Source organism: Cladophialophora yegresii (assembly GCF_000585515.1).
Source record: "Cladophialophora yegresii CBS 114405 chromosome Unknown aczIN-supercont1.6, whole genome shotgun sequence".
In the NCBI taxonomy this organism is placed as follows: domain Eukaryota; kingdom Fungi; phylum Ascomycota; class Eurotiomycetes; order Chaetothyriales; family Herpotrichiellaceae; genus Cladophialophora; species Cladophialophora yegresii.
This window is the reverse complement of record NW_006913050.1, coordinates 567337-585809: the sequence shown is the minus strand read 5'-3', so window position 1 is coordinate 585809 and position 18473 is coordinate 567337. Positions and strand designations below refer to the sequence as shown.

At 53.9% G+C, this 18473-nt stretch overlaps 8 protein-coding genes across 8 annotated transcripts; 1 reads left to right on the top strand and 7 right to left on the bottom strand.

The window, feature by feature from the left end:
• Positions 1–1647: 1647 nt before the first annotated feature.
• On the bottom strand, positions 1648–1827 carry A1O7_08213 (uncharacterized protein; the record flags this gene model as incomplete). Its single annotated transcript, XM_007762206.1, has 1 exon — positions 1648–1827. One exon carries the CDS (start codon positions 1825–1827, stop codon positions 1648–1650), a length of 180 nt encoding a protein of 59 aa, XP_007760396.1.
• A 1447-nt stretch (positions 1828–3274) lies between these two features.
• A1O7_08212 (uncharacterized protein) lies at positions 3275–5633 on the bottom strand (the record flags this gene model as incomplete). The annotated part of the gene is made up of 8 exons (XM_007762205.1): positions 3275–3798; positions 3869–3978; positions 4095–4234; positions 4315–4413; positions 4477–4613; positions 4669–4922; positions 4988–5275; positions 5359–5633. The coding sequence occupies 8 exons, from the start codon at positions 5631–5633 to the stop codon at positions 3275–3277; spliced, it is 1827 nt and encodes a 608-aa protein (XP_007760395.1).
• Positions 5634–6223: 590 nt separating this feature from the next.
• Positions 6224–7579, top strand: A1O7_08211 (uncharacterized protein; the record flags this gene model as incomplete). Its single annotated transcript, XM_007762204.1, has 5 exons — positions 6224–6388; positions 6468–6679; positions 6758–6908; positions 6983–7015; positions 7100–7579. 5 exons carry the CDS (start codon positions 6224–6226, stop codon positions 7577–7579), a joined length of 1041 nt encoding a protein of 346 aa, XP_007760394.1.
• Positions 7580–7839: 260 nt separating this feature from the next.
• On the bottom strand, positions 7840–10261 carry A1O7_08210 (uncharacterized protein; the record flags this gene model as incomplete). Its single annotated transcript, XM_007762203.1, has 4 exons — positions 7840–8338; positions 8445–8817; positions 8962–9172; positions 9257–10261. The coding sequence occupies 4 exons, from the start codon at positions 10259–10261 to the stop codon at positions 7840–7842; spliced, it is 2088 nt and encodes a 695-aa protein (XP_007760393.1).
• Positions 10262–11251: 990 nt separating this feature from the next.
• A1O7_08209 (microsomal epoxide hydrolase) lies at positions 11252–12271 on the bottom strand (the record flags this gene model as incomplete). Its single annotated transcript, XM_007762202.1, has 3 exons — positions 11252–11434; positions 11486–11839; positions 11909–12271. The coding sequence occupies 3 exons, from the start codon at positions 12269–12271 to the stop codon at positions 11252–11254; spliced, it is 900 nt and encodes a 299-aa protein (XP_007760392.1).
• Positions 12272–12805: 534 nt separating this feature from the next.
• Positions 12806–13920, bottom strand: A1O7_08208 (uncharacterized protein; the record flags this gene model as incomplete). Its single annotated transcript, XM_007762201.1, has 4 exons — positions 12806–13159; positions 13268–13317; positions 13388–13780; positions 13854–13920. The coding sequence occupies 4 exons, from the start codon at positions 13918–13920 to the stop codon at positions 12806–12808; spliced, it is 864 nt and encodes a 287-aa protein (XP_007760391.1).
• Positions 13921–14162: 242 nt separating this feature from the next.
• On the bottom strand, positions 14163–15370 carry A1O7_08207 (uncharacterized protein; the record flags this gene model as incomplete). Its single annotated transcript, XM_007762200.1, has 2 exons — positions 14163–15061; positions 15133–15370. The coding sequence occupies 2 exons, from the start codon at positions 15368–15370 to the stop codon at positions 14163–14165; spliced, it is 1137 nt and encodes a 378-aa protein (XP_007760390.1).
• Positions 15371–15851: 481 nt separating this feature from the next.
• On the bottom strand, positions 15852–17020 carry A1O7_08206 (uncharacterized protein; the record flags this gene model as incomplete). Its single annotated transcript, XM_007762199.1, has 4 exons — positions 15852–16399; positions 16474–16570; positions 16624–16838; positions 16900–17020. The coding sequence occupies 4 exons, from the start codon at positions 17018–17020 to the stop codon at positions 15852–15854; spliced, it is 981 nt and encodes a 326-aa protein (XP_007760389.1).
• Positions 17021–18473: the final 1453 nt, after the last annotated feature.

Genomic DNA, 18473 nt, shown 5'->3' with positions numbered 1-18473 from the left:
GAGGCCTGGACATGAGAAAACGGTACTGTAATTAAGTGCCCGTTTCCGATCATGCTGGCGACTGAGTTAATCTTACGACGCCCTTGCTCAGACTTGCGGACCACGAACTTCATCGAGACTGAAGCCTGCTTCAGTTGATGCATGAGAAGGTTACACTGTATGGTAATCACAACCTCCTGAAACCGGTCAAGCACAAATCCCAAGTAATGCCCCAGCCCACAGCGACAGATGCTCTGCCAAGCGAGGTCGTCTCATCCACGCAACTGTAGAATGGGAAGGGTGTAAGACGGGAAGAGCAAGAAGCTCTAAAGTCGGTGGGAACCCGTTGTGTCTATACCTTTTCATTCCTCGTCTGTTGCAGCACGAAAACCGCTCTTGACTTCCTTTCGCAGATCAGCATGGTGCCTCATCAGGCGTGGGTCGAGAGATGGCACCTGAGCGCAAGGCAACAGCTCTAGTTGAGGCCCTGGGTGGCTGCACAGAATACATCTCGAGTGATTGCCACTATCATATCATGGGTACAGCATCTTACGTGTTTTGCCCTCTAGCAGGTGTCGCATCCTGTGACATAGTCCTCCATGTCCTCTCGCAATTATAGCTACGGATACCGTGTAGTATTAGGTGATTAGCTTGATAGTCTTTGTAAATCCCCTAGTAGCCAGGTGGAGAGACTGGGCCTTATTGTCATTAGGTGAGATGCTCCCTTGCCCTTGAACGGAACGGGACACGGGCAAAGAGTCTAGTCCGCTGGATGATCCCACGAGCATCGACCGCAACTGGTACCACTGCCGCCTTTGACCCGACGTTTGCGAGTGCGAGGCTCGAATATCTGAAGAATTCCAGACAAGGTGAAGTGGGGGAGCACGCAAGTAACGATCTTCCAGTCGAGAAGCCGCGGAGCTGAAGTGAGACATTGACAAGTGAAAAGCTACTCCTCTAATGTCTGATGGATGCCATTGCTTTTGCCCTCGGGCGCCCCATCTACCCATCTGGGGGTTCTTCCATAGACTGGCACAATGTTGCATAGCACAAGGACTTTGAAGAGACAGTCATCATGGAATCAAGGTATATGAACAGTGTACGAGGTAGCAAGGTTATGCTCCTAAGATGGAGAAACCCAGACAGAAATACCGGTATATCGTCCCATTCCCAACCATACAGAATCTGCCCAAAGGGATAGCCTCGTTGGGCGAGCCCGTCGAACATGGAGCGTCACCACGCCTCCATCCCACGTTGTTGTGCACTTGAAAACACATGTATCGCGGTCCGCAAGGGGAACAATGTATTCAGCAGTCCGGGAATATGCATCTCTTCCGACAGGAGGCACTGCTCTTCCGAAAGGAGAAACGCTGTTGATTGTGCAACCAGTGTCGCGATATCCAAAGCTTGTCTCTGAATCGCGGCCTTGTCGGTCATGGGAAGGATGGTCGGATAGATGGAGGAACAGGAAGAGGCAGAATCAAGCTTGGTTGGACCCAGAGAAGGGGGTATTGTTCTTAGGATGTAATCATACAGCAAGAGCAGTGCCGTCCAGTAGAAGAGATGCATCCGTGCGATCTGGAATGTTTGAAAGTGTAGGAATGTCGGACACCCATTTTCTTCTTCAGGGTCCGTGGGTGCTGGGTTGGGCCAGGAGAGCGAGGAGGGCTACTCGACGTAGAGCGGCTCGGAAACCCTTCTTGTAAGTGCATGATACCAATCTTTAAGTTGGAGGTGTAGTTCCCATCCCTGTTCCAGAAGCTCCGATCTCTTTGCAACAAACATGTCGGACTGGGCGACTTTGTGGACCCGCTCCGTCTGGTCAATGAAGATCGGAATTTGCGCCATGGTGTCTAGCAGATAGTTGAAATCCGTCCTGGACTGCCTGGCCCACGGTATCATCAGCCAATCTGGCTCCGCTAGGTACGTCGGCTTGCGTAGAGCCAGGGCGTGGATGATCTGGGAAGGGTTCAATGAGCTGCTGTTTGCCCCCCGATTATGGAGTCTTCTTGAAGACACTTACCGCAGTGGGTCGAAAGCCCAAGAACAGACGGTGACTCAGTTCAGCGACATGCACTTCCGGACCTCGAAGCTGGAATAGCCTTAATATACCTTCGACATGGCTTGCCCACCCACAAACATTACCTCCCGACGGTTCCATCGCCTATGCATTCCACATTAGCCGCAGGAAAATCATACTATACGTGGGGTGACAAGCCTCAAAAATCCTCAGAATCATGCCACTCGCCAGAGTTTGTTCCTCCAGCGCGAGACTGTCACTGGCGAGGATGTTCTGGAGGTCTTTCAGGGCTCTGCCGTATTTTGCTAGCGCTTCACACTGGAGTTGCTCGTCCAGTATGAGCACTCTTATGAAGTACTCGTGCGCGTAGCCAGGAGTACGAGTACTACGGAGTACTATGTATGCGTACAGCAGTACAGAAACAAGAGCACCCACCACGCCCAGCTACTCGTGGCGATCTCAGTGCTGTGAACTTTTGGCTTGACTCGACGACGTCATGCTTACTTTGTACAAATTGTGGCTTTGATGTCGACAAGGGGATCGAGAGCCCCCGAGAACTCCTCGGACGTGAAATGCTCATAGAGCTCGCGGGCCTACCTACACTTTTCGAGTACGACAATCGCGAAGGTCTACGATACTCGAACCTTTCGACACGGTGGATAAAACCATCTCCCTACTCGCAGGCACGTCGCGGCACCCGTTGCCTGGCTTGTCACCACTCTCTGTGCTGCATGCGCACCTCTGCCAGCAGTTTCTTCACATAGTCGTGTCGGTGCCACGAATGCAATTCAGACTATCTGGTACCTCGAAGACGCCACTTCCCCCCACTCTTGGACTGGTGACTAGACGGTGCTCGTCTCTCGTGTCCTCGGATTGAAATTCAAGAGAGGAGGACCCTTCTCCATTGTAATCACGAAATCAAGGAGAGTCCCGGTCCCTGTTATGCTCCTCTACTTGGACGTGTCTACTAGTGCTACGGTTGTTGACACGGAGTGCCGTGGTAAGAAAGTCACGAGATTCAATATGACAAGGTAGGCATGGAGGGCAACAAAGAAGATGATATGAGGTTGCTCGCAATGGCGCAGGTCCAGAAGTCGCTCGCGGCCAGACGTGGATCGAACCTGAATCGGTCATTGGATGAGGGCTCATCGGCCACGACAACCTTGCTTGCAAACAGTCTTCTCGGTTAATCTTGGTCCACCTTGGTCGCTACAGTAAGTAATCTATCTAGCAGGTCTATACCCTCTGTTCTTGTGTCGATCGTCTTGTCTATAGTCACTCGTCCACTTTCGACGTGTCTGATGCCTGAGGAACTAGTGATGCCATCTCGGTAGACAGTTCAGCCTCCAGATTGATCTGGACGTCCTCTCCGTCGATGAGTCCGAGATAGTAGGACAGGTCCCGGCCATCGAACTCGCGAACATCGAAGCCGTCCCCGAGAAACTCGAACATGTTGAGTTCATTACAATACTCGATCTGGTAGTGTTCGAACCGCGGCTTCTCCAGGATGTTGAGGTACGTCAGGCGACTCCCGGAGAACATCGGCAAGGGGCCGTCGACGCGTCCCTGTTTGAACCAGCTGCTGCACCCGGAGACCCATGCCGTTCTCTGAAGGAAGAGGTCTGCATGCTGCTTGAACTGCGCGATGGCTTCGGTCCTGGGCGTGAGGGCCTTGATCCGGTCCGTCTGCATCTTGTCGATGATCTGGATAATGTACCGAGCCAAGGTCTCGAGGATGGGTAGGAAAGAGCCGTGGCCCAGCGGTCCGTACGGTCCGCCCATCATATAGTAGTTAGGGACTGTTTGACGGTCACGTGTCAGTAACGGGACCAAAGGTCAGATATTCAACACTTTTGCGAGAAAACGTACTGCTTGGAGGAGCCACGGAGATGTAGGACGGCGCTTCATCGCGCCAGAGTTTGGCCAGAGTGGTCCCGTTGGCCTCGACTGGGAATCTGGGGATCCACGTCGTATCGAATCTGCGCGCATGAAGTTATGTCAGTCAGCATCAGCAGAAGACACTGCAGGTACATGGCGGACAGAGAGAGAGGGGTAGAGAGAGAGAGTGTGTGTGTGAGTGTGTGTGTGTACGCACCCTGTCGCGCAGATTATGATGTCGACTTCATGTTCTTGGCCTGTATGGTCGATGAACCCTTTCGGCGTCACGGTCGCCATGAGCTTCGTGAAGACGGTGACATTTTCCTGGTTCAACGCTTCTAAAAATCCGTTCCCCGGCTGTATCACGGCGTATAGTCAGAAGTCAAGCACCAAAGACAGATCATGCACTGCCCGCCGTAGCAGAAGAGCACACTTACAGTTGGTCTTCGACAGCCTACGTCAAAGTCTTTGGGTATCATCTTCTCCATCAATTCCGGGTTGTTTGCGAGTTTCTGCTTCATCTCGGCTGTTGCGTACTGCAGTCCAAACCGTTAATCAAAGCACGGCCTTTTTTTAATCCGCCCTTGGAAGACACTTACTTCTTTAGCTGCCCTGGACTCGGGCGTGTTCTTCAGAATGAACTTGAACCGTTGGTTCAGCTCGGATTCAATCATCTTGGAGTACTTGAGGTACAGCTTTGGGTTCTCCTTGAAGAGCTGCTTCTGGGTGGGAGTATCTGATTATCATGGTCAGCCAGCGAGATCCGTCAAACCTGTAAGGATATGTCCTACATTCAAAGTTACCACCGCCATTGGAGGCGAACTTTTGCGCAAAGCCGGCGGTGATCCAAGTCGGTGATCGAACCCATGTGTAGAGATGCTCCACTTCTGAGGCAATCTTTGCCACAATTTGGATCCCGCTGCTGCCAGTCCCAATGACAGCGACTCTTTTGCCCTTGAGATCGAGCCCCTCGGTATAATGTGCGCTGTGTTGCAGCACGCCCTGGAACGAGTGAAGGCCGGCGATATCGGGCCACTTCCAATTGCTGGGGCAATAACACGTTTAGCTTTCGCCATCAGATCATCGGGATATCAATAGGACTCGACCCACTTTAAGATTCCACCGCCGTTGACAATAACGTTGCACGTGTCGGTGAATTCGCGATCCTGCTCCTCATCGCGAATCCGCACATGCCAAAGGCCTTCCTGCTCCTCCCACTTGGCTGCGATGATCTTGTGACGAAGCTTGATATGCTTCATGAGATCGTGCCTTTCAACGACACTCTTGAAATACCTCCAGATCTCGGGGGACTCCGAATAATAATGCGACCACTCGGGATTCCGATCCCACGTGAACTGGTAGCAGACAGAAGGAATGTCACAGGCGCATCCCGGGTACCTGTGGCCACACACACGCGCACCTATAGATTAGTGTACCATTCGGATTCTGAGCTTGCTGGGCGATTAGATAAATTACAATACCTGTTTTCGAGCCACGTACCGCCTATATCGTCGTTCTTTTCGTAAACCTGAAACTCGACATTCTCCAGCCGGTCCCGGGCGAACTTTGAAAAACAAATGCCCGACGCCCCCGCGCCGATGTGGATGACCCGCAACTTTCGGCGTGCTCCAAAGTGCTCCTCGATGATCCTGTAGCCTCGCTCATCCTGGATCCTCCATCCGTGGCTGTCGTACTGCGGATCTGATCGGGAACCAGTTCCCATGACGAAGCCTTCGCCGTCCTTTCCAGGAGACATCTTGAAGTGAGTTCGAAGTAAGTCCCACGGGTGGGTAGCTGGATCTGAGTGTCTCTCAGTTGGGAAGCGAAAGAAAGCGACGCCGTTGACTAATTATAGCGTCTTCTCGCCCTCTTGACCGACAACAGAGAAATGAGAAATAAGATATGCATGCTCTTCAATACATCGGCCGAGTTGCGCAGCAATGCTTGGCTCATGGGCAAAAAGCCCAGCTGCCGCGGCAACTTCCAGCCTGGTGAACAATGGCCGTGCCGCGGCCCCAATTCATGTTTGACTTAGCCGCCCACGGCGACGTTTGATGAGCGCGGCTCATTGCGCCAGCCAGCCAGCCGACCGACCGCTTCACCTGAGGACGGCGTATGCGAGCGGAAGGGGACGCATGAGAGGCGCACCTGAGCTTGGCCGACTCATCTCTCCATCAGTTCGTTTTGACCGCGAATGGCAAAGAGTGTAGTTGAGAAAATATTGCGGGCTGAATGTGGTCACGTATTTCCTCGTTCCTACCACCCGATCATCGTCGCGTCTCTCACGGAAAGTTCATCGTCGTCTTTCTGATCAGGTCTTTGGCCACGCTCCAGCAAGTCACAAAGATGGTTGAAAGCACGTTCAATGGAGGTGATGGAGGTAGTAGGCCATTGACATCTGATTTGTCTCTGAACCTCGCCGCGTTTGATCCCGAAGAAACATCAACACGCACGACATTGCTAAATGACCGTCTGATTCAACTGGGACAGGAAGATACAAAGTGGTGGACGGTATGGAACATGACATGCGACTCATTCTCGCTCGTCGACATGACCTTTGTGGGCTCCCAACAAACTAACGGTCAGCCAGTGTGGAGCTGCCGAGTATCGTCGGCATCGAGCTGCAGGACAGACGCCTTTCCCAGCGTCCGTCCGCCTCGATGGAGCAGCAGAAGACATGACCGTGACGTCTGAACACGGACCGGCCATCAAGTGTCGCGTATTCCGCCCTCCAAGTCAAGAGCCACGGGGAGTATTCTACCACATTCACGGTGGAGGCTACGTGCTCGGTTCGGCAAGCGAGTGAGTCAATCAATCCCCTGAATCCATGGGAGTCAAGGGCAGCAGATGTAACGTTTTATGGCCTTGGGATACATACAGTCAAGATCTCCTGCTCGCCGAGATCTGCCACTCTTTATCGCTGGTCGTGGTCTCGGTCGACTATCGCCTTGCGCCGGAGCATCCTTATCCCGCTGCCCTGGAGGACTGCTGCACCGTTGCGGAATGGCTCGTGAAGCACGCGCGAGAAAAGGTGAAGATAAAGCATCTCCCCCGGAATCGAGTCCAGGACTAAAGTGCTCTTCGCTCACACCTTGTCTCCTGTAGTGGCGCGGTGAGTTGAGTTTCATCGGTGGCGAGGTAGGCCTGACTAGAACCCAATGAGCGAACATATCATCGATCGATGAAGTAATAACGGTCTACTGTACTAACGGATGAGAAAAGTCTGCGGGCGCAACCTTGTCGGCTCTTGTGCTCCTCCACCTGAAACGACGCGGTGCCCTGTCCCATATCAAGGGCGTGGTCTTGAGCTACGGCAATTTCGATCTCTCAGCCTTGCCGTCTCTGAGAGAGCTCGGCCCGTCGGAGGTCCCGATCTTGAGCCATGAGGACGCCGAGAACTTTCTGCACGCCTATATCCCGGGGCTGCAGCCTGATCAAAGAAAGGCTCCCACCATGTCACCTGCATATGACAAGCTCGACGGTCTGGTCCCTGCCTTGTTTATAGTCGGCACCAAGGACGGGCTGCTGGATGACACCGTCCTGATGGCCTGGCGGTGGCAGTTGGCGGGAAACGAAGCGATCGTGAAGTTCGTGCCCGGGGCCTGCCATGGTTTCATGACTTTCAACGGCCAAGCGGTCGAAGTGACCCGTCGCGGTTGGGACCTTATGATCAAGTTCCTGACGGCAAAATTAGGTAGCTGAAAGAGCCTGAGCGGACCGGGGGGGTTTGAAGCCAGGCCTCAATGGTGTGTTGAATGCCGTCCAGAAATAAACTCGGGGAGCTCGATGCTTCCTATCTGCTTCGTCGCCCGCAAACGGCTGGGCATTGACTCGCGCGTATGTGTGTGTCAACTCGAATGGATCATCTAGAGAGAGACCCTGCAGACTCTTTATGGGCCAGAGAGGTGATCTCATAACGCCTTTAAAAAGTACATGGGAATATTATATTAAAGCCCTATCTTTCACGGAGCGACATGGCCATCTGCTTGATGGACCTCTCGATTCTCTTTTCCAGCAGCCGTCGTCTCGTAGATCCATGCTTGGTCCAGACCAACCGGGAAGGCATCCGTAAACCATTGATGCGAGTCATAGAACGAGGCGTCCCAATGGGGCATTTCGCCCAGATTAAAATCAATCAGATCATCCTGCCCTTCATCTGTGTCGGTCTGTCCCTCGATGGGTGCCGAAAGGGGCACAGGAGCGGACGACGTAGGCATGGCATCGGTCTCCGCCCCAGGCTCCGGCGAATGCCAGCGAGAGACCCGGGGCAGGTTTCGAAGAAAGCTGAAATCTCGATCGAGGCAGAATTTGAACAGGGAATACGCCCAGCGTGCCGCGTTCCAGTATTGGCGCTGCTCGGTCAACACCAACAGGCCGAGTTGGATTTTGTTGACGGCGATGCGCGTCCGGCGTGAATCCTTCGGATTGTTCTTCACCTCCTCGAGGTAGGTGATGAGCGTGCTGAAGAGGGAGGTGTTTCTTTGGAAGATAGCCCGGGTCATTTGTTAGCGACGGCTAGTCCCAAAAAATAGATCCTTACGAGACCCAGATACAGCGCACGACTTACAAGAAACTATGACCGTACTTCAGGAGGTCTGACGACAGAAGCTCTTCGTATAGTGTCATCATTTTCGCGGCGCTCCGAACAATCCCTTCCCAGATTTGCTGAACGGTCACATCGCGCGTAACCTCGAGGTTTTGTTCGAGCATCACCCGGTGGATGGCCCGCAAGATCAGTGTGACAACACGCTGTCGGTTGAGTTTGGCAGAGATCGGCCATATTAATTGTTTGGACACGTCTTCGGAGGGTTGGAGGAGCCGAAACGCACGCTCAGAGGCAAGGTCGGATTGTTCCAGGCGGTCCTTGACAGAGAGAAGACGTGGTAAGAGGTCGCCCTCACATTTTCGATGTGCGTTACGCAATTTGAAAACCTCGGACACTAGTATCTGTCAGCGACTACTTTGTACGTAGGACCACGTGTGGCAGTTCTAACGGTGTGGAAGTCGGGTATGGGCAATTGCATGGTTTGAAAGCAAGCAGGCCGGGGGAGAATGTGTGATAGCCGCGCGAATAGACGACATACTGATCTTTGAGAGCATAATGAGATCCATCATGAAAGCCGAGTGAATACTATTGAAGAAGGAAAAGTCGACTGGACAATCATCGGTCCCTTGTTCGACTCCCTCATATTGGGACTCGTAAAAATCAGTCTCGGAGAGTGATTCGACGTCGACGTCGTCGAGGTTGATCACCGGTGGGCGAGCAAGACCCACAGCTAGATTTTGATCGCGTATCTTTTTGTGCCAGCCATGTTAGCACTGGAAAGGCAAAAATGTGCGGAATGACAGAGAGGAGATGGAGCTGAAATATGTCCTTACAAAAAGGGTCCAGAAGATTCTCCGCCACAGACTCCGCCGCTGGCTGGGCGGCGTGGACGTGGAAGGAATGGCTTTATGAAGGCCCATGGAGAAAGCTAGGTTGCAGGCGCATGTGGTCCAAAACCGAATATCTTTCTCCTCGCTATAGTCTGTCCACCATGGGCTCATGAAAATGAGGGACTGGAGCAGTACGAGCTGGTCCTTTTCGCAATTCAATGAATAAAGCAGAGTCGCCCGGCTGTGGAAATACCTTTGTGCAATAGACCTCTTCTTGAACCCAGCCTTTTGAAGAGTACATTCAGGAGTGTACTGACACGCTGCAAAGAAGATTGAGTGCATAAGCAAGGGCGAGAGAATGGTGCCACGGCGAAAGTTCGAGTAAGTATCCCGTAGTTGCATCCTGTCCACCACGGGATAGGCTGGCAGAAAGTGGCGCACGAAAGAAGCCATCAGGATGTCACAGACATCCAAAGGTGGAAACGTCAAAATGTGCTTCACGTTGCAAGCATATGCGACATCCTCTACTGCCAAGTGGGAGAAAGGGTTGTTGGTTGACTGCTGCAATTGACGACCGTACCAGTCTGCAGAAGGCGGTCGCGGGGAAACAATCGTGACCTGTGTCAGTGCCACGTCGCTGGTGTCCACAGCTCCATCATCTTGGCCTTGATGTATAGATGCGTTGAACGAGCGATGGCCGGTCATGTGAGGCAAGATGGAGTTTGTAAGTATATCGTCCGCATAGACGATGCGTTTGTTACTGCTGGACCTCGCCACAGAGCCAGAGCGCCTTGCCGGCGGTTGAATTGTCTGTGCCGAAGGGCTCGACACATCCAGGGCATCGACGAAATCTAACGGACTGGTCCATACTTTGTCCAAGGCTGGGGGTTCGTCAGTTCCAGTTCGAGCCGGTGGTTGGCGACCACCTTCAAGCGTTGACGGCGACCTTGACGTGTCACGTCCGCTTGCCACACATAGCAGCGAACCCAGATGAGCCCGATGAGACATCGTCTCCTCATGCGGCGAGCGTGTCTCCGATCTTGGTTGTGGGTAAGAAGAAGAAGCGGCGACATCATCATTCTTGGACGAGCCATGTTGCTCGTCCGATTGGGTATCGACAGGGTCAGCACCACACGGCCGGGACTCCGGCTGCGTGCCGTCTATTTTGCGCTTTTTGGACCGTCTGCAGTCTCCCGAGACACAGTAGGAAGAGTCAGTAAGCGTTCGACCATGAGACATTCACGCGGAGAGCATATTCACCCAGCAGGTACATTCTCCACGACACATTCGGTTCCGAGTGATGAGCAGTACGAACATGGTCCTGAACCCAACTTCAAAGTCGCGTCACAGCGGATTTTCCTGGCATGGCACGTCTTACACGCCTTCGTAGCACGTTTTCTCGGTTTTGCGGGCACATGAGTTGAAGCAGCCGACTGGCTCGGCCGCGGCGAGCTGGGAGCGGGAATCGCCATTCGACCGGCAGGAAACTGGGGTGGGATGCAACGGTAGCCTGGGACAGTTCGATGTCGAGGATGTCAGAAGAACGCAAGCCGATAACTATTCCTCGGCCGCAGCTTGAGCACAGAGAGGCGATGGTTCCCAGCGGGACCTTCTCCCATTCTACCCATGCCCGCATGACTTTATCTGTGCAGAGAATGGCGGAGCCGAGGTTGAGAACGGTGGAGTATGGAGTAGCGAGTCTGGAGCAAACTAGGTTCCACGTGCGAGCCACAACCCCCCCTTTTGTGGAAACTCTATCCCCAGGAAAAGGAGCAAAGAGTGGTCCGATGCTGTTTACGGGGCCGAGCCTGGCAGCGTCCTCTGCCGTGGGGGCTACGCACGTGATGCAGCACGTGACTGTTGACCAATAACGCTTGGGCAACCTCATTACAGACCCACCCGTAATATTATACAGCCTTGCGTAACTGTACGGAGTACTCCGGAGACCCCTGGAATCAATCACTTCCTCCGGATTGAGCAAGACTGGCCCTTGGAGACTCATTCTCGCTGGAAGTGCTTGTCGACAAACTCCATGACCGCTGTGCGGACCTCTTTCGGATGGCTGGCACTGAGGTAGTGAGCACCTCCAGGAATAACTATCAAGCTTGCCACTTTGGCATTGGTAAACATCTTGATTTCATCCTCGGCGTTTCGCACAGAGAAGGCGGCATCGTCCGACCCCTGGCACAAGTTAGTCCACCCAGCGTGATGACAAAGTCAGTCTTTGCGTACATGTAGCCACAAGACCGGGCATTTGATATCTGGGAGTCGCCCGTGCAAGCCATCACGCTCGCCCAGGTTGATCCAGCACATGCGGCAGCGTCGTCGGCCATCGTCACCGGCATAATTGACACTTAGCTCGTTTGTCCAAAACGATTCCAGCTCGGGCGTGGCAGCCTTCCCGAATCCAACTTTCATCATCAGTTTAGAGTAGCTGTCGTCGAGACGAAAATCGGGAGTGGGCTCCGCCGAGGTCAAGGCGTCACGACTGGCCGCACATTGCGTGAGCCCGTCCCAGTTGCCCATGGCTAACGACCTTGGAGACTCATAGTCCATGGATGTTCCAAGAGGGATGATGCCTTGGATCTTTGCACACCAACCTGAATTAGTATCAAAGGGACCCAAATAACTCACACATCAGGCAATCTTGCATACTTTTTCGGGTGCCAACAATGCCATGCGCGCGACTATCCATCCACCTTGACTCGTACCCAGAGCGAACGCGCGTTTAGTCCCCAATGCGTCCATCACTTGCAGGTTCATGATGGCCGTATCCCAGTAGGTGAAGTGCTCGCTCTTGGCACGGGTTTGACCATGTCCAAGCGGCTCGATGGCGATCAAGTTCATCATGCCGTTCAATCCAGAGTCGTCAAACTGTGGTCGATAGAGCTCGGACGAAGTGGTCATTGCATTAACGAGGACCAAAGTCGGCTTTTCCGCCCGGAAGGGAAATGGCATCTGGTAGGCGGCGTCGATGCCGCCCAGGTGGGGGACGTGGACGATCTTAACGTTGGGCATGATGGGCATTCGACGGAGATTGATGCACAAGTTTCAATCCCGACCTGTCAGGCTAGACGACAGTGGCGGAATATCAGGCTAAGAAAGGCCCTTTGAAACACAGTTAATATGCTGTGCTTGTATCATACTCATCTAAAAAGTCCTTGAAGGACAGCCGAGGATGTCCCACATGCCAGGAATCTATCTCCCATCACGAGCGCTGCTCGGCCAATACCGCGGCTCACATTTCACTCGACCGGCGTGTTATGCATCTAGCCGTGGGTGTGTATGTATAGAACTTGGTACCTTCTTTATTGTGGCATCCGTGCAAGCCTGTTCCTCAGCAAGCCTGTCCCTCACCCTCTCTTGATTAATGATACAACAGCCACCGGACCGGTGATTTGTCAGCGAGGAAATGCTTCTTCGGTCCATCCATCGTTCGACGGCTGACTACACTCTACTTTCCCCCCACCGGATTTCCGGGCCAGGGATACCGCGATGACCGCGGGCTCCCCGGCAGTCTGAGCTGAGTATGTACAGTATGTGCATTGCTTATCAGAGCGGGGTGCTGAACTCGGCGTTGGATGGATCTTCCTCCCATACCACGCGATCCTCGTGATTCCGCTGCCCAAGCCACAGTGGGCGCGTAGCCATCACTCCCGCGTCAACGTCTGTGTACGTTGACGACGCCACATAGATGACTTTGCCCGAGCAGCTCGGGTCCATGCCCAAGTGCGCAATTGCGCGTGCACAGGCGCTGGGAGGCTGCATTGATCGCTTCGCGCTGGCATTTTTGGCCAGCAAGTCCGGCGGGATGATGCCCGTGTCGGTCCAGAAAGGACACATCAGATTAATCCGCACGTTGACTCGACGCAGATCCGGGCCCAAGGTCCGCACAAGGCCAAGAACCTGCGATATGGGAAAGGCATTAATTAGCCTTTCGCCTTTGAACTCCAATGTTGCGAGCGCTCCTGATTATGTAGGCCTTGGGCAAAGGAGGCAGAACGTGCAACTCACCCCATGTTTGGCGGTAGCATACATTGGCGTGCCCCCGACGCCCGTCCAGGCTGGTGGTTTCAGTCTGTCAGCACACGACTTTGCAGAAGGCCGGGCTTCACGCCCGTGTCCCATCCATACCTTTACCGCTTCCAGTAATGACAATCGACCCACCGCCCGGTTGCTTCCTCATGTGATGAATCGCAAGCTTGGTGCCCACGATCGGGGCTATCAAGTTGACCTTGAGGACTGTGAAATCCGGTTCCACCAAGGCTCCATTGGCGTCGACGTTGTCGACGAATACGTTCTCAATCTCACCGACCCCGGCGTTGAGAACCGCGATATCTATCCGACCGTACCTTTTCACGGTTTCGTCGAACAACGCCACCTGTTCCGCCCAGGACGTCAGGTTCGTCTTTCGGAAATCTGCCCCTTCAATGTCTGGCGGAAGGGGATTGATATCCGCTGCAACCGCTCGGGCCCCATGGGAAATCAAAAACTTCAAAGTGGCCAGGCCAATGCCGCTGCTTGCTCCTGGTCAACCGTTGGATCAGCTTCGACGTTGTACAGTAGATGGAGCGAGTAGTCGAACATGGCGGGGCCGTACCCGTGATTATTACCACTTTGCCTTTCAGGTCCTCGAAAAGGCGCTCGTCGATGTCAAACGTAGTCATTATCTGTCCAATGTTGTTCCACCTTGTCCCTGCAGGGTTCGACAAGCCGTACGTCAAAACAGGTAGAGTCCAAGTCCCTCCTAGTCGCAGCTCTGTCTGGGCCGGTTCTATTCTATAATTAATTCAAGCGAAGGACGTCAAGGTGGTACTATGGAACCCGAGCCTCGGCGCCGGTTGCAGCGGCTGGTTTGCTTTCCAGCCCGGCATGTCCCCTCCCCACGGTCCGGTCTGCAACGGCCGTGTCAAGGGTCTGTCTCTCCTTTGCTCTGGCCCGCTTTCTGGCCATAGAACTCCTGGAAAGCGAGAACCGTGTCTTGGATTGTCTCAGCCAGCGTTCTCCAGCGGATTTGCATGACCTTGTGTGCTTTGGTTCCACACATCTGAATCCTATCCTTGGGATACCACACCGGCACACGCCTATCACAATAATCAATGCCTTCGACATAACCTTTGCCGGGCTCTCCCGGGGCGGTGCGTGAATTAGGCGGAAATTGTTCTCTCATCACGTCGACCATGCCTTGCGTTGGGGCGAATCCACTGGATGCTATGTACCGCTCTCCGTCCGCCACTTCAGGATGTTGCAGTGCCCACAAATGCACGGCTGCGACATCCCTCACGTCGACAAATGAGGCCGTCCCGATTGGAGGCGGATACGTTGACTCGGTGCCGGAGTAGATGTCGTAGATTGGCTTCAGACTCACATTCAGATCCTGGGGATTCCTGGGGAGATTCAACGACGGGCCGAGCACGACGGAGGGATGGACGCTGGAGATCGCGAAGCTTGGCCGCCGGTCCTGTCTGAACTGCCACATTGCCTGCTCGGCCGCGACTTTCGAGGCCGAATACATGAGCGGTCCGATATTGCTCTTGGGAAATTCGGCAGGCACCGACTTCGCGAGCGGAACGGCCCAAGTATTCTGGTCGTTTTCCGTGAAGACGTAGCCTGGCGGTGCATCTTCCGCGGGTGTCACCACCGTGGTGCCGGAGGAGGTGACGACAACGCTGCGCAGCTGGCCACCGGCGTGCCGGTGTGCGGATTCGAGAAGAGACAATGTCCCCTGCACGGCGGGCTCGACCACCTGATCCCACGTGCACAGGTCAAAAGCCACGGGCGATGCAACGTGAAAAATCCCATGAACGCCTGGGCAAAGTCAGCAAATGCGCCCCGATGGGCCCTCGGATCCTATGAATGTAATCGCTTTGCTTGCTTACCAGAGACGGCGTCTTTGTACGCATCGGCCGCCGTCATGTCTGCAATCTCGAATATCGCGACTCGATCTGCATATGGCTTGAATGGACCCTCAAGTAGGCTCCGGACACTTTCCAGCCTTCTTGTTGTGCCCCGGAGAGTGTAGCCCTTGCTCAGCACCAGAAGCCCGATTGTTGATCCGATGAACCCGTTGATGCCTGTGACCAGGACGGTTTTGCCATTGCTTGGTGATAATGCCATCGCGTCGGCCGAAGCTTTGCTGCCCCTGGATTGTATCTAGCAGCCAGAGTTGATTCTTGACACTATATTTTACGAGTATATACGAGCCGGACCTCAGGAGGCCAATTGAGCCGCCCTGGGTGGTGTTTGGTCCTCGGCAGTTTCGATCTTCCTCGGGGGTACAGTAGTAGCGGACTCCAATAATGCTGGGAAACTGTCTGCTATTGCCATTATTTGCCCTGCAGTGCTGGGCATGTTCATTGATAGCCAGACCAGTGGACTCGCCGTCGCTGATTTTTGAGGTACAGCTCGCTGTTGAGTAGCAGGTCTAATTATTCCCAGCCAGACATGAATTATTTGTGATAATGCTAGCAATGTGACTCTTCAGCCCCGAGTCTCTTTGCCCTTGATCTGTTTTACGACCTAACTTCGGCGTCTCATTTGACCTTATTACACAATTTCAGAAGTGTGCGGCCGAGTTCTGTGAAATGGCCCTTCCGGCTCAGAAAATTGCTATGATATTCGGAGGGCTCCCGACCCCATTTGGGACATTCAAGGGGGCGCTTGTCACAAAAAAGCTCCAGCGCTGTTGCTGATGGCACATGTCGGACAGCTGTTCCAGGTTGAACATCTCCCCAATCGGGGTGCCCCAGAGAGGCAGGACTGTCTCGTGCAGCACGACCTCAGTAGGCGGATTCACCTCAAACGCAAACGTGTCGCAGGCGAGCGCGGCGAAGTGATGATCCCAGAGCCACTCTTTGGCCTCCTCAGATCCCTGGAGGCCGATGAATGTGGACTTCTCTCCGCCCATGCATCGCTGTCGCTCCCCGTCAGGCGCATTGTCGTACCAGCGCACAAACCCCGTGCGGACGAACAACAGATCCCCAACCTTAAAGTCGAGCTTCTGGTATTGCGCAACAGCCTCGAGGTCGCGGACCGTAAACCCGTGATTCGTGGTAGGATCCGGCACCGGCAGGCCCTTGTCCTCGAGGTACCTCACATAGTCGAGAAGCACGCCACGCCCGACGATGCCGCCTCTCTCGCACCAATCTGTGAAGATCTTATTAGCCACATCATCATTTTCATGAACAGATTGATCGTTGGGGTCGCGGTCGTGAGCTTACGGTTGATGCCCAAAGAGCCCGGCGCTCCTTTGACGTCAGCGTGCTTTACCGCGTTGTAGTAGACCCCTGTGGGATGACCGTAGTGGCCAAACCCATCCTATATTATTGCTGTTAAGAAAAGGACCTGACCGGAGCTGAGGACTAACTGACCCATTGACTCCCGCACTGGGTATTGAACTTGAGCACGTCGTCGTGAGCATGGACTCCCACAATGGGCAGGTAATCGATGATCTCTTGCTCGAGCCTCTGCCTGTCATGCAACGTATGGCGGAGGTTGTTCAACGACCAGTCGAGCTGCACACGGCTTCCGGTCTTGATCTCATCTTTCGCTGCAAGGACCCTCTCCGACGTCAGAAGATTCAGGGCTATGAGTTCGGGTAAGTATCATCACAATGCAAATCCCGTGTCTCAGCCATGATAACCTACAACCGAGTTTGTCAGGGCCGCCATGAAGTTCGTCCCAAAAGCCCCAGATGCTGCCTTCGGGCGCGGATCCGTATCTCCTCTTCGACAATGTCTTGTAATCCGGAAGCTGGAGCTCGGCCATCGTATCAAGCTTGACCACTTCCCGAGACGGGTTTCGGCCTCGATGTAATCAGTCTAAGCTGGCGTTTTTGCTCGGAGACATTTCAACTTTATAATTGATCAGTCCGGAATTCTCCGCCGGCTTCATGTGCATTGCCAATGGTACAAGCTAAGCACACCGAGCTCCAGAGTGTGGTTGTCAGTGTGTATTAAAGTGGGATCCACCCGAGCCGCGGATCTCGCACATATGTGCAGAGAGAATCTGTGCAAATGCTGGAGGCCGTGTGCATTTGTGTGCCCCCCGCCCTTCGAGAACGGTAGCAACAATAAAGGAAGCCCACATGATTTCGTCGCACCCCGGTCAGCTGAGAGACTCAGTCAAGAGGTGCAATCCAGCGCGGGCGTCACAACCAAGAGGACGCGCATCTTGCCATCGACCTACAGGAATTATCCTGTAGTCTTTACCGCGAAATGCCACTGAGGTGGCTCTGCTTGGTAAAGCAGTGCAGTATTATTACGCAACTGCAAAGGCTTGGGACGGTAGAACAGGGCGAGTGTGGAAGCGAGCTTGCTCCTGTTAGGATCCTACGCTTCTTCACGTAGCCGACGACCATAGGATCCGAAAGGCTTGACAACGTATTGCTGAGAGTAATGTCCCATTCTTGCAGCAACCAATCGGCAGCAAGACAGGTCGCCGAGGGAGCTTCGGCCGCGGCTCAAACAGCGGCGTGGTCGACAAGAATGTACGGGGTACAGCCGCAAGCTACTGTAAACCGTCGTTCCAGCCGAGAGTCCCACGGTCAACCGAGGAGCATGGTACGAGGCCGGATCCCCCAGACTTCGGACGGTGCAAAAAGTCTGGCGGTGCAGAACGGTGGGAAGTCGTTCACTGGATGAGTGATTCGAATGATACCTGTAATGCACGATCCATCTTAGTATACAAAGCCTTCTCTTTGCACGGTCTACAGGTTAATAATTATTACTGCAGCTCTCTGAGTGATCCAGAGCGAACTTACTCCTGAGGGGAAAATGGCAACCTACATTGATCAAGGTCCTATTGACTGCACGGTCAAAGCAGATAGGGCCAAAGTACAGGGGAAGACTGTTATCATCACCGGCGGTAGGCAAATTTGATTCCGTATCGCATAGCCCCTGGCGAGCGGTAGGCCGGATCGTCCACCTGAAGTCCTGTGACTTGAGGCCACGCGGCTTTGCGGACAGCTTTGGCTGACGATGAAACTGCAGGGTCGAATGGAATCGGAGCAGTCTATACTCGAGCTATGGCAGAGGCTGGGTGAGTTCAGTCCAACCGCCTGTCCTGTGTCGTTCTGTGGCACAATGCCTCAACTGGTGTCAAACCGAAAAGCTCGTTACTGACCACACCTTTCTCCCTTTCAAGAGCGTTCGTCATGATAGGGGATATTGACGAAGCTCGTGCGGCCGAACTGGCCTCGGAATACCCTGGGTACGTTGAC